Source organism: Heloderma suspectum, chromosome 1 (genome assembly GCF_057233095.1).
Source record: "Heloderma suspectum isolate Gila_16-S chromosome 1, 16-S_ref, whole genome shotgun sequence".
Lineage (NCBI taxonomy): Eukaryota > Metazoa > Chordata > Lepidosauria > Squamata > Helodermatidae > Heloderma > Heloderma suspectum.
The window spans coordinates 365,901,407-365,916,708 of record NC_139458.1 but is presented as its reverse complement, the minus strand read 5'-3'; the positions used below and the strand labels follow the sequence as shown (position 1 = coordinate 365,916,708).

Sequence of the window (15,302 nt, the reverse complement as noted above, 5' to 3'; positions counted from 1 at the left end):
TGCCATAGCAACTGTGCCATGGGGTTCCTCAGGGCTCTGTTTTATCCCCCATGCTGTTTAACATCTACATGAAACCACTGGGGGAAGTTATCCGGAGGTGTGGGCTGAGGTGCCATCAATATGCGGATGACACCCAGCTCTACCTCTCTTTGTCATCAAACCCAGTGAGGTAGTGGCTGTTCTGAATCAGTGCCTGAGCACGATAATGGACTGGATGAGGGCCAATAAACTGAAACTCAATCCAGACAAGATGGAGGTACTGTTAGTGGGTGGTTCGTCTGCCCAGCTGGGTGATATTCAACCTCTTCTGGAGTGGGTTGCACTCCCCCTAAAGGATCACGTTCATAGTTTGAGGGTGCTCTTGGATCCAGAACTGTCACTTGAGGCACAGGTGAACTCAGTGGTACGGAGCACTTTTTATCAGCTTAGGCTGGTATACCAACTATGCCCTTATCTGGACAGAGATAGCCTAGCTACAGTGATCCATGCTCTGATAACTTCTCGTCTAGATTACTGCAATACGTTATACATGGGGCTGCCTTTGAAAACGGTCTGGAAACTTCAGCTGGTCCAAAATAGGGCAGCAAGATTGTTAACAGGGACTGGCCAGCGAGCTCATATTACGCCAGTACCTTTTCAGCTGCACTGGCTGCCAGTCCATTTCCGGGCCCGATTCAAAGTGCTGGTATTAACATTCAAAGCCCTTAACGGCTTGGGGCCAGGTTACCTGAAGGATTGCCTCCTCCCATATGTGCCTGCCCGGACCTTAAGATCATCTTCAGAGGCCCTTCAGAGCCCCTGCCAAAGGAAGTGAGGCGGGTGGCTACTAGGAGGAGGGCTTTTTCTGCTATGGCACCCCGGCTGTGTAATGAGCTCCCTAGTGAGGCTTGCCTGGCACCTATACTGTATTCTTTCGGGCACCAGGTGAAGACCTTTCTATTTTCCCAGGCATTTTAGCTCTTTAGACTTTTAGCTTTGCGGTTTTAAATCTGTATTTTAAATCCCTACACTGCTACTAGGTTTTATTCTGGTTATATTGTTTACTGTGGTTTTAATGTTTTATTATATTTTGTATTGTTTTATTGTGTGCTCTTTGGTTTTAATTTTTGTGAACAGCCCAGAGAGCTTCAGCTATTGGGCAGTATAGAAATAAATAAATAAACAAATAAACAAAACAAAGCTGTTAAATTTTTTGAGGCATAAGCAAATAGCCCAGCCCATCCCTGGTATCATTACATTACATATTTCATAAAAACCCAGGCCTTCATGTTTGGGAGATATAAAAAAGGAGGGAGACCCATGTATTTTCTTTCTATCATGAGGCCACTGGGTAGAGTCATTGTCATTTTAAAATTCTTCTTCATTTGTTTTCTAGTTTTTAAAAATTAATTTCTAATGGGTGAGAAACTCTTAAAAATGACTGCAGAATGTGTCACCAAAACCCAAATGATAAGCAACAAGGCTCCTAAACATGAATACTTTATAAAAAAAACAAAATCAACCCTGCATAACGGTTGGGCTGATTTCTGAACAGCACTAATGTTCAGTCATGGTGGCTGAATGGGAAGCAGTAACTTATGACTCTTCTTTCTTTCATCCCTCACTATTCCACCCCTTCTCTTAGTCCCCAAAGAGGAGTCAGAAATGTGATGCAAGACCTTCTAGAGAGAGTGAACTGGGTTCAGACATGATAACCCACGCCCATGGCTTGTTGTTGGGTTGTAAACTGTGTGCTGTTCGTGCTTAACAAACCATGGTTTGTTATCATGGCTGGGTTCAGACAACACGATAACCCACAGTTCAACAACCCACGCTTCAAGCCACATTCGACACCTGAGTGTGGATCATTGTCTTAATCCAGCCAATGGGTAAGGAAATCTCCTTCACTCACCTTTCCTCCTCCCCCTCAACAGAAATGGAAGGGGATTTATCTGCCGCTGATATAGATCAGCACTTGGTGAAGAAGCCGCCTTCCTTCTTCCTTGCCATCCTCTAGGTTCCTTTCTAAGCAGCTGGTTGCAAACATTCCCCCACCCTCCAAAACAATGAATGGTGCTGTTTCACAGACCCGAGAGTGCTGAGAGTAGCGCAGTGTCTGGCCTACAGCACCTCCGTCAGCTTTTCCTCTTGCAGTAACTACTCTATTGTGGTGTGTGGTATTGCCTGAGCATTTTTGCTTTGGAGAGTTCACTACAGGGTTGGGATATCAAATGTCATTTTACTCCTGTATAGAACAGTACTGTGATATAAACAGATGGAAAACATGGATTGAAAGAGGGGCCTGAAGTCCAGTACTTGACAGTAGCACACAAGACCGGCACATGGATGAAGCTGAAGCATGCTTACCTTGTAGAGGGCTGACATTGAGGCAGATCCCACCACAAGCGCTATTCCAATGACTGAATGACTGTGGAATCCATCAGCATAAGTCATCATGACTATCCCTGCAATAGCAAGTATAGCAGCCACAATCTGTTTGGGTACATGGAAGCAGCACGTTAGTGTTCTCTGAGGTGCAAGAGATAAGTTTGATGTCCACTTTAACACAGAAGGTATAATCTAATTTGTATCTTTTGTAGGACTGTAACCAGTATTAAGAATATTTCTAGAGTAATAATCAGTATTAAGGAAATGTTACAGCCTACTAAAAGCAAAACAGCTGCCAGTGAAGAACAGTTATGAAGAGACTGCTGGGGCTTCCAGAAGGGGGGCTCCTAGCAGCAATCATCAAAAGGCATTCAGTCTTTTCTTCCGTAATGTTTTTTTCCTGGTAAGAAAAAAAAAGACAGAAGAAGAGGTGGGGAAACACCACTGCAAATGGAAAATGATGATATCTGGACCCCTGTAAAATTATGTGAATGTGGCAGTGCGGTTGCGCAATAACGACCTTAACTGAAAGTACCCAGAGTCAGATCCTAGTACAGCAAGCAAAGGTTTTATTCTTCTAAAGTACAAGCAAAAGTCACTAACAGGCTATTGATTCACATACTGCAGTTGGAGGTGCCATGCTACATGATAAGGAAACTACAGGGTATTGCAATCATTAGTACTACTGAAAGTATTAACATCTCAGTTGTGTCCTATCTACCATATATCCCATTATTACTGGCAAATTTATCTCTGGACTTCTGTATGTACTATCTGAAAGTATAAATGTGTACAGCATTGAAGCCCCAGAGAGGGCATCTAAAATAGGTTTTAAAATAAGTTATGGGGCATAGAGTATTGAATGTGCTTATTTCAGAAAAGTGAAATTTTTGGCCATAAGATTATTATAAAATTAAAGCTATTTGTTATGTGTACAGTACACATGAACTGGGTTGCCTTGAAACTAATAATATTTCTACCTAATAGAGACCTTAGAACTAAGAGCTGAGTGCCTGTCAGTTTGGAAGGATAAGAGGGCCACCCAAAAATAAGTTAATGGTTTCTGCATACTTGTAGGATTCCCTCAGTATGCAAAATATATGAATTTTGAAATAAAAATAAAGGGTGTAATCTGATTTAGTCCTTCTGTTCATGGAACTGCTTCCATCAGTGGAACAGGGAGGGGGTGATTCCCCCTCCCCCCTACAGCACCCCACACGCCCTCAACATTTGCTCTGGAGGGTTGGGGGATCCTCTGGAACAGATTTTGGGAGCCCAGGGGCTGCAGCAAGGAAGAATGGAGGCAAAATTTGCTCATGCAATATTGGATTATACCCCCAAAGCCCCAAACAACTCAGTATGGCTCTGTTTGGTTCTGGGCTGTACAGAATGTTGAGGTGTGACTGGGTGGGTGTGAGAAGAGCGAAATTGGTCTGCTCGAACCCCTAACAGCTTGTAGTAAGTATCCTTGAGGGGGATTAGAGTTGAGGCAGGCATCTGTGCCATGAGGTTACAAAATGTCCTGTCCTGCACTAGGTACTGACTAGCTGGACCAACGGTATGGTCGACTATAAGTCAGCATTATATCTTCTTATGCTGAAGTGATACAGACATTGTTTTACAGGAATAATGTCAAAATACCACAGTAAACCACATTACCAAACATCTCCCCCAGCAAAACAGTATAAGTGCGGTGCTTGAATTTTGAAAGTGCATTTTTAATCAGAGGAAAAGAGGCTTAGATCTGTACATGCTAAAATTAGTGCAAGCTTTTTACTATTGACTCAGGGGAAGGCTGAACCAAGGCTGTCTTCCAGGAGAAGGAAGTAATGTCAATTCAGCTTTACAAAGAATGTTACAGCTTTCAATCAATTACCTTTGGCACCATGATCCCCATTGATTTCGATGAAACTTACTTCCAAGAAGTGTGGATCACAGCTAAAATAGCCTCCTACCCAAGCACTTTGCCAGCTTAGGAAAGATGATTTTTTGCTTAGATTCAGCATATAAGAGGGGCAATTCCTTGGGAGACAGCTAGACCCGAGTCTGTGGTTGGTGTCCATCATGATTATGTATGCCTGAACTCTCAATAGAGTACAGAGCATCCCCATGAAATATGACCTTATTTATCAGGTAGCTTCTTTCCACTGGAACCACAGACTGTCAGTGAAAGTCAGACAATGCTTAGCATGCATTGATTTTTAAGGTATAGTGTTCAGTTGTTTTTCCTTACAAGATATTATTTGAGAACCGTGTTCACTACTGGTTTTCTAACAAGTCAGATTTTGCCAGTCAACTTTTGTAGAAAATAAGTAGAAAGAGTACCAACTAAAATTCCTAGATTCATCCTCCTGTTCACTTCCTTAAACCACTGGCTGAGCACAGAAGTAAGCTCCAAAAGGTTTATTTTGTTCCACTGTTTGGAAACAAATTTTGCTCAGTGGATTTAGGCAGCAATTGGTCAAAGGTTCTCTGCAAAGTTTCCTGAAGTTTCCAGTGTTCTGGATCATGTGGAGAGCCTCCATGGAAACAGGAGGCTCTCCTCTTCGGAAAGTTGCCCTCCACGAATAGAAGGCAAATGAAACACTGGGGGGGGGGGCAAGGCTAGCACACTCCCTCTCCTCACATGTTTAGTCTAACTGGTTTAGGAACGCCTGAATAGGACTTAGCAGAGATGATGAAGCACTGGCATATGAGTGGTGTTCCAATCACACAGCCCTAGTGACCAATCTCACATGCAGGCTCTGAACACACAGTCCATACCCACCACGTACAGCACCTACAGTCATGTCCGCAGGCTCAACGGGCCCACCGTCACCCAAGGAGGTCTCCGAGTCTGATGAGACACTAGTCACCCTGCTTCAGGGAGAACCCTCAGCATCCCCTTAAATACCTTCCCAGTCTGAGAATATGGCCCTCCCTGCAACCTCAGATTCTGAGCATGACTCTTCCCACAGCTTCTCCCGTCCCTCAGCCATGCAGGAGCCCGAGGCTACAGAAATTACCACAGACCCTTTAAGAACTGCAGCCAGCCTCCAGCCAAGTTGGAGCTTCTAAAAGGCCTGACCCTGCCAGCCTTCTTGAGGTCTCATTTAGCTGCAGTCTCTTGCTGGGACAACAGCTGTCCTTTGGAGGGGAATACCCCAGCCAGTATCCACCGCAGTACACTGTCCTGATTGTGCTCTTCCTGACATGTGACAGAATCAGCTGTGAGTGCTTGTGGTGTAGGCCCCTTTCCCTGGGCCTCTGGCCTAGCCAGGACACCTTGCCTAGGCCCCTACGCAGTGGCTGGGCATGATGAGGTGATCAAGTCAGCTGGCACAATCCTGCCCCCCATGCACATGTACATTTGTACACCCCCAGTTAGGGTTGAATTTTATACTTAACAGCAGAATTGAACAAACGTGGAATCTTATTAAAAGAAATTCTTATTAAAATATGCACATCAACAATACTGTCTGCAAAGCTGAAAGTTTAAACTTTGGCTCTAGGAGGCTCCACTTTATAAAAACTGGAATATGAAAATTGGTATACATAATAACATATATACATGTTTTAGGCATGATAACTCGTTTTAGAAGGAAGAAGCTATATGAATGCTAAGGCTAAGCCACAATGATAATATTCAGCAGTAATTTTGTTTGGGAACGAGCATTCAGACTCCTAGGAAAGGAAAGAAGAGCTACTTTAAACCATAAAATGCTTTGTGTTTTAGGTACATTTTCCCGTTAGGAAACTGCAGGGAACAGTCAAAGAAAAGATTGTTGGTTGTGGTAGCAAAAAAGAGATTATTAATCACTTACCCTCACTCCCATGAATCTGTCCCTGAGAACAATCCATGAAAGCAAAAACACAAAAGCTTTGTTGCAGCAGAACAACACGGAGACATCCGTACTGTTTATTTTTTTTATTGCATGTAAGTACAGGTAGTTTGTGAGAGTCCAAAGAACACCAAAGGGTGCTGCCTTGGTAAAAAATGCCTTTAAAGTTAAGCCGTTGTCTCCAAAAAATCGACAGCACTCCCTAAAAGAAGAAAAGAACATTATTAGACTCTGCAGGAAGCATAAACAGCAAAGTGTCTTGTGGCACCTTAAAAACAAACATACTCAATATCAGCTCCATTCAATGTGGAATCAAACCAAAGACTGGCTTAAACCATTACTGTTCCTCAAATCAGAAGAGAACCTTAATTTTTTACTTGTAAGCTTTTGCAGAACCTGAACTGGACCTGAACAATAACACTCAGGTTACTGGATCAGACAAAGAGTTGGAATTAAAGGAGATACTGTATCCTTCCAAATGCCCCCACTGTCAACTTCACAGTAGAAGTATTAGAAATGCATTAGAACATATCTGGAAGAATTAATACATGGGGGATTCACTTAGTATTCTCTGCCCTGTTGTGGAACTAACATAATGGCTGCTGGATGAGATGTGGTTTCAAGAATCCTATGTTATCAGGAAAAAACAGTTCAGAGGCCAAAAAGAACAAACTGCATCATCATAATAGAAATGTATAATAAATAGACATGTAATACATAAATAAATAGTTGGGTTGAACAACTGCCAACTTTGTCAATGTTTCTGTTTTAGATCACATTTATTATTTGGAATTCCCTGCTCTTTTAAGTACAGTACCTCCAGGAAAAAGGCTAAAATCTGTGAGTGAGTAGAAATGGACTGTACACAATATATTCATAAAACCAAAAAGGCATCAGCAGTTAAAATAGGGGATGGGAATCTGAGGACCTCCAGATGTTGTTGGTCTCATAAATCCCATCAGCCCCAGCCAGCATGGCAGATGGTCATGGATGATGGGAGGTGTTGTCCAGCAATACCTGAAGGATGATATAGGATTCCCTACAGTCCTATAACACTCAGCTAGAAGCCTCAAATATTTAAGAAGCCATCTGTGACATCAGCAGAGGTTGAGATTGTGATATCACTACAGTTGAGCCAATAGCAGCCAGGAGAGGTGGAACCTATGAGCCTGGTGAAGGCCACTCAGATATTGAACCAGGACTGGTCATCAAGAGAGGAGCGCAAAAGAGATGACAGCATTCTGGCCTGATGTTCAGACGGCCCCTTAGCTAATATACAATGAAAAACCCTCTTGGTTCACAGCCCAGGGGGGCATCTAGATGACAATGAAAGGAGAAGAGCTTCAGGGCATTATCTGCATTTTCACAGAATCTGCTTTGGTCCATCAGGGATACACGAAGCAAGAAAAGCGGAGTATACCATACCCCCAAACCCACTTTTCATGGGTCACACATCGCTTAAAATCAACATGCTTCCAGATTGGTTGGGTGGGGCAAAACTTGGTTGGGTGGGGCAACAGATTGGTTGGGTGGGGCAAAACAGCTCCCACCCCCTTTCTTCTTTTCTGGCCACTTCTCCCTGCCAGCAATGACAGACTTCTCTGCTGTCAATGACAGCCTCACATGACCCTGATACCACGGTAGATCGCTACTGAAATAAAGCACTAATGCACATTTGTTTAACGGCAAAGGAAAGAGCAGGGAAAGGTCCCTGTTCACAATTAAAAGGAACAGAGGTAACTGCCAAATAGGGGGAAATGGGGGGATGGGGGGGGGAATACTCACTTTTGAATGAAGAAGCTAAAATCTGCAATTATCCAGTACAGCATCTGAGGGCTCCCCATGAGAGTACCCTACCACCGCAATTGTGGCCCATTCCAGCAAACTGTCAGAGAGTTATAGCTCCCACTCCCTTCCCCCCCTTATGCACACGTGGCAAAATTACACAAGCATCAGAGAAGCTCTAGAGTAACACATGAATCGGAGAAGGATCATGATTCCCTGATCGTGCAGCCCTGAGAAAGGAAAATTAAGCATTAGAGAAGCAGCAAAGTTACACAAGCATCAGAGAAGGGCTGAAGTAACGCAAGCATCAGAGAAGCGCATAATCAGGGCTTTCAAAGGGGACGGGCTGGGAAATGGAAGCTAGTTACTCCCACTGGTGAAAAGGAAGTACAGTGTAATGCTGAAGGCTTGAAAGAGCTCTCTAGCACTTTGATGAGTTGGAAAGGCAGGCTAGTTATTCTAGTCACTCTCCCTGGGAACAGCAGTGCCAATGGGGAAGAGTGAATGGGGGGAGGGGCCCTTGACCATGTCACTGGTTAAGTGACCCCTCCCCTTGACCATGTCACTGCCAGGTCACAGCCAGGTCACAGAGGCACTTCAAGGACTTAATGCAGAGGAATGGGGCACACTGCAGCGTAACTGCCTGGGAGCCGCTTTAACTGAAAAAAAAACGGAGTAAAAGGACTTTCCAATAATGTGGCTTTTCAAGATGGAAGCTGCTGGTTGGCAGTGGATTGGAACAACATCATGTGTCACAAAGGATCTCAAATTGCTCTCACTCCAAGCTAAATCACTCATGTAGACAGCCCCCAGGATATTAAGCAGCATTAAAAAAAAATTACATGCCCAAGTAGGTTCCAAAATTTAAAAAACAAGAAAAAAGAAAAAAACTTTATTTCCCTTTTTCCCCTTTGTATGTTGTAAATTACATTACACATCTTTATGTGAATGCAGTCAAATTTTATCTGTGTAATGAAGAAGGAGCAAGCTTCCTTGAAATGTAAATTACACAGATATCACTTCACTGCAAAGTGGGTTCAAAAGAATGGCAGGAAAATTAATTTTGTAAGGGAACAGAACAGGAAAACTTGCTGCTTAAATTCTTGCACGAACAAAAGGTCCCAAGGTTCCAATATTATAGAATACATGTCAGATACCATTTGTGATGAAGTTCTTAAGAGTATAGCTAGGTCACCAAAGGCATGGGACCCACTTATTTCTGTACTCTTAACACACTATATTTGGAGCACTCTATGAAATAATTATTTAGTTTCTTTTTTTACTCTGGTAGATTGGTGCAAATAATTTTGCATTAGTACTAAAATATAGCTGAAAAGCTGAAGAGGAAAATGGATCAAATACTCAGATGCAATTCAAATGCTTACAAAGTTGCATAACTGGAACTAAACACACCATCCCTAGTCATTACTCAGTAATGAGGACTTTGCACTTTAATTCATTATCAGTGAATTGCTGGGACATACTTTCCCTTCTAAGGGCAGACCCCCCCTTTTCACACCTTATTAAGGAAACACAATGCAACACTACTAACACTACAACACGCATGTTTGATCTTCTTTGGGATCTGACCGTACGCTGGGCAGCTATTCACCTGGCAAGCTGCAGTAGGGTCTAGTCCCTCTCTTCAATTCTCCAGCTGCAGGTCTGACCGTACGCAGGATGGACAGTTTCCTGGGGTGCCCACAGTAAGGTCTAGCCTGAGTCTTCTTACTGCTTTTTCAGAATACTTTTTAGGGGATTTTCAGGATTTCTGTTTACAGTCTACTCCCCCCTCTCGCTTTCTTGACTCGTGTCTAATGTATTCAGGGTTTAACTCCAGCTACTTTCATAGCTGTGGGGGTGGAAAGTATAACAGTTTTCAGTCCTCTCCATCTGGGAGTTAAAGGGTTATTTTTCCTCTCTTTAACTTATACTTCATTTCCTGGTTGGAAAGGATAAACTTCTGTGATGGGAAGGGGGGGGGGGGCTTATTTTCTAAGACAAAGCCACCCTGGGCTTGAAGAACTTTGCCCAGTGTTTGGACTTCTTGTTTAAGGCTAACGTTTGTTTGCTCTTGATGCCACTCCAGTGTCAATTATGAAGTCAATGTCACGGCCCCTCACAGTCAATGTCACGGCCGCTCTCAAGCTGTCTTCTCTTTCGCCTGTTCCGGCTCCTTTGGTTTTCTCTTTTGTGTGTTTGATTCATTTTATTTGGGCATTCATGCCACCAATGTCTATCTTGTCTACACTGGGCACACTGTGCCTTTTTTAAGAATCTTTTGCCTCTGCCGGGTCTTCTTCTTTTTTTCATCCACGTCTTCTTGGGCCTCTGGGTCGAGGGTATACTGGCAAAAGGCATCTAAAAGACGCTCCAAGTACGCTCTGGGGCCTTGGTGGCACCTTGCAGCACTTTAGACACTTTGGTCATATTAACTGACTTCTTTATACCTGCTTTCATGGCTTCTAACAGCAGGGTTTGATACTGGGTGAGGCACTCTAGCCCCGCTTGTGTTTTGGGATTCCAGCGAGGGGGGGGGAGGGGTTTACTTACAAGGAGACTTTATTGGGTAACTTACAGCACACAGGTGTACCTAATGGTTGGATCAGACAGCTTCTCTGAACCATGAGCTATTGGGCTAAATGGGTTTTATACCATACATGTTACCCATGAGGCAGCACAGCACTAGCAAGCATTTTCAGCATAGGCTAGAAGTGTTTGGTTCTCAGGCACAGCTTCCTGTAAACAACTTTGCTTCCCAAAGTGCTTGATAACACTTTTATTCATTAGTATGGGAAGACAAATCTCTCTCTCTTTCTTTTGCTTTCTTTTTCTTGCTGATCTGCCTGTATTGCAGATAATGTTTCAAACTTTTTACATAAAACTTTCTGCTCCATGCACCAGCCTTGTCTCTTTTTGTCTTTTTCAAGTTAAACTCACTTACTTAAACCTTTTTACTTACACATTTGGGATAGGCTCTTCTTCTCCTTCTAGTTACATTTTTTTCATCTTAAAGAACTATTACATTATTGTGGCTACTTTACCCCAGGCAATAAGCTCTAGGCACAATCAGCTGCTTCTAATTCACCCTGGGGGCAACTATGGCCACGCTTCTTCTCTACAAATGTTCTTTCTCTTTGCCTCTTGCCTCCTCTTTCTTCTTTTTTTCCCCTTCTCTATCTGTCTGCTACTTTCTCTATTCCCTCTTTTCTACTTGCCTCTGTCTTTCTCGACTTGCTTTTTGTCTTTTCTTCTTGTCATCCATTGGGAACCACACTCAGTATCATTTGGAGTTGCAACTAACACTAATCTGCAAATATCACATATATTTTATGATATCTAAGAAATCATAAAATATACACAACAAACTTTTTGCAATTTAACACAATGAATGGAAAACACTTTTTGCATGGTAAGGCATGATGGAGCAGATCCAGCAATTATACTGCTCTTCTGGCATGCTCAGGGCCCATTAAAATCAAGGGACGGGCATACCTACACACGCAAAGAGTTCTAGGTCACCATTTTTGCATCGGCAACTGTATGCTGCATGAGTTCTAGCGGAAGGAAATCTAAGTCATAGATCAAACTTAGCTTGTTGTACACTGAGCTGACTACAAACACAGATATACGGTCTACAGCAATGAGAGTTCAAGTTTATGAAAAGCTTCATAGCACTGTCTATGGCAAGTCTTTGACAATTTAAAATTTTAGTCCATGTGCAGAGTGTCTATAAAAAACCCAGATGATGATGGAGGCAAACAGAGAAGGCTCTGGGCAATGAAGATGAGATGGTTCCAGCAAAGGCTCTCTACTTTTGCATCAGTTTAAAAAGGGAAAGTGTGGCCCTACACCCCTTCTGACAGACAAGGGCCTTTAAATTTTTAGCAAGGCTTCTGTCTAAACAGAGCCGCACAGCTCAGCTCTCTAGCCGTGACGCTTCAACCTGGGCAACTTTTCTGTAAATCTTACTCTACTTCTGTCAGGTTCTCACAGACATCTTTTCCAGCCTCCCTGCCTGCCAAGGCCAGACCAGCTAGGGAGTTGGGCGACTCCCCCTTGCTCTGCTCTGAGAACGCGGACGGAGATAAGCTCATACAGACTCTGACATTTTAAAAACTTACTCTTTTTTCTCTCTTTTAACCTGGTACACGAAAGCAGAGTGCCGAAACTCAGGACGCTGGGGGGTGATGGGCATCGCCTTATACTTGCATTTTTCAGGCAGCCATTAATCTTCTTCGGGGAGGCGGTGGGGTGATTTGCAGGACTTCAAAGGCAAGCTTCTCAGTTTGTTTGTATTTGTAAATCCCACGCTCAAAACAGGACTCGATGAGGTACAGGGCAGCCAAATCTTTGCTTTAGCACGGGCAACAAATAACTCAGGTCAGCTTTCTTCGCTGGGGTCTCAAACAGGAAAACAGTCTTAATTTAAAGTTGTAACATCACTGACAGCGTCAGCCAGCCAGCTACATAGATCTCACTGTTTTTTAAGACAGTTACTCCAATATCTTCTTTTCTTCTCAATCAGGTTGGGTCTTCCAGCTTACACAGTTTATTGCAGCTTCCAGGAGCATGGTAGTAGCGTGATTTTGGCTTGGCCAGGAACATGCTGTCTGGTTTCTCGGTCTCTTCAGCACACACACTTAGGCAGTCCAACACTGGACAGTTAAATTAGTGAGATTTCTTCATTGAAGGGAATCCCACGGCAAAAGCTTAATAGTTAGGCTCTTCAGAAATCATATAGCTGATGGTCAGTAGCTACAGGCTCTATGCAATTCTAGGACAGTTCAAAGCTAAACACAGCTACCTTGACAGAGATTTTCATCATGGTCTTTCCGCTTCATTCTGCCTTGGGACTGTCTTATGGCACACTTTTCACTCGAAGAGGGGTCTAGCCTGTGCCCTGGGGGCTGACTCTTCACTTTTATTTTTCATTTTGCGCCTTCATCTTCTGGGTCTTCATTTTCAGTTTCCATTTCTTAAGGATTTCATCTCAATTAGGCGAGGTGATGATGTTGCACAACTCAGAACGTTGTGGGCAATTTTCCTGCCCCCCCCCTCTCGGCGCGCTAGGCTACTTCTTCGGCCTTATGCTCTCACGCTCCCACGCTTTGTTAAAAGCCAGGCTGTCCTGCAACATTTCTCTAATTAACAGCCTCAGATCTTGTTCTTTTTTCTCTCTCAGCTCGACCCTGAGCTTTTTGCTGTTTTCTCTCTCTATTCTGAATCTTTAAAAAAAAACAAAACCTTTTTCCTTTTTTTTTTAACATACATCTCAAGGGGGTGCAAGTCTTGAGCAGTAGACGATGACTGATGAGCAGTAGACGAGCTTGCCTCCTCTTTTTTGTGAGAACACATCTTTTTAAGGGTCACCGCTGATTTTATTAAATCTCCTGCCCAACACTTCAATTCTTCAGTTTCTTTTATTAATGCTGATTGAGGTGTAAGAGGGGAACCTCTCGATCCTGTAGAGATGAAAGTCTTGGCAGGCAATATCTGGGAGTTGAGGACCGTAGCTGAAATCGGCGAATTACTGCCGGTGGGGCTTGAAACTGATGGCGACAGTTCTAAGTCAAAGCAAGGGGCAATGCCTCTGCAGGGGGGATGGCAGGGGCTCAGGAGCCACCGGATCTGGATCTCGACAGGGCGGTCTTACAGTAACATGGGCCCGTGGTGGAAGCGGGGCATAAGCAGGTGGAAATGCCGTTAGCTCTGCCAGATCTTCACACGGGGCTTCTAACACTGGTTGTAATTTCTTGGCCAATTTTTCTTTTCTGAGCACCAAAACTTTTGCCTGGGATTCTAGGCATTTCTTTAGCCATGGAGGAGAAGCGCGGACTATGGAATCTCACAAGTTTATGTAGGGAAATTGGTCGGGGTGCCCAGGTCTCCCAACCACAATGGCATATACACGGCTGATTTTGCTGGGCTCCAAAGAGCCTTTAGTAGGCCATCCTACACCAAAAGACGGCCACTCTATTTCACACAAAGTCTGCAACCATTGAGGATTCATGGGGGGGGGGGTCCCCATAATCTCTACTAAAACCTTTCTTAAAATTTGCTAGCATACATCCCAAGGAGGTGCAAGGTTTGCTTCCCCCACCACCCATAGCCTCCCTCCTAAATTGAAGACAGACACAATTAGGGAATGGGAATTGGTCAGTGAGTAAGGGGTCTCACTGGCCGACACAAGAGGATTTTACACACCACGCACTTCGCTACTGGCCTGGGCACCCGGACGGTCAACGATATGCGTCAGAAACCGCAGTAGCCACTCGCACAATCATCAATTTCATCACTTTATTCATATGTCCCTGCCACCCACTTTTCCCACTTTTCACTAGAGCGGAAAGCGGCTTCCCCAGCTTCCTCAGCTTCCTGCTGAGTACTGGCCGTGCTGAGTACTGGCGCCCGCTCGGGGGTGTGATCAGGCCCCCCTTCTACCCGCAAGGAGTAGGTTCTTTTTGTATACGTATACCAACACTGACCTTTTTCATAAGGCAGGGCCTTCTTTTTTTCTGCCCAGTGGCCTTTCTCCCTAAAGGCGGGGCCCTCTTTTTCCCATGTACTTGCCTTTCTCCTGAAGGCTTCCAATGTGGGTTTCAACTCAATTGCAGCTGCGATACAGGCAGGGCTCAAGTTCCTTCCTCCGCTTCCCAAGGTTCTCTTGCTGCTCGCTGCTGTTTGGGCGATCCCGGTGCAGGCTTTCTCCCATTCACTCGACAAAAAGGTCGGTGGCGCCAAGAAAGGGAGGCATGCGCCGAGCTCGTCCTCCTGGTATGGCGATTAAAAGCAGGCAACTGCCACCTCTCTGTCTCAGAGCCTGCCACATCCGAGTCACGGCACCATTTATGTTGCAGAACTCAGAGTCAGAGAGACCACGGAGTGAAGGAAAAAGAGTTTTACTTTATTTAACGTGCGGGCTTAAGGCTGGAATCATTTCCAAAGAGCCAGAAGCCTCGAAATACATCAGCACATTGTTTTTATAGACATTGTGACACATAGGAAACGGCTCCTCCTTTCCCTCCCATATGGGGTTGCAGTCCTCAACATTTCTTCTCCTAGTGCCATTGTTTATAATACAAGAACTGGGTTATAGGGTAGCCATGATAAGGAGAGAACAGAAGAGAACAGCAGAGAACAAGATATACAATTGTATGACCTTTGACAAGATAAGGAATTCCTGTGTCTCGTCAGCTTTATTTATTTATTTATTGCATTTATACCCCGCCTTTTTTCCTCTTGCAAGGAACCCAAGGCGGCTTACATTATCTTCCTCCTCTCCATTTTATCATCACAACAACAACCCTGTGAGGTGGGTTGGGCTGA

General features: G+C 44.0%; 1 protein-coding gene across 2 annotated transcripts in view; it reads right to left on the bottom strand.

The window, feature by feature from the left end:
• The window catches only part of SLC35F3 (solute carrier family 35 member F3), a 240,789-nt gene that overhangs the window by 20,004 nt on the left and 205,483 nt on the right, over positions 1 to 15,302 (bottom strand). For both annotated transcript variants that reach the window (XM_084828152.1, XM_084828153.1), the window contains 2 exons: positions 6,171 to 6,390; positions 2,347 to 2,472 (listed from right to left, as the gene is read on the bottom strand). In XM_084828152.1, coding sequence (XP_084684278.1) covers positions 2,347 to 2,472; positions 6,171 to 6,390 — 346 coding nt within the window. The remainder of the gene's footprint in view (positions 1 to 2,346; positions 2,473 to 6,170; positions 6,391 to 15,302) is intronic.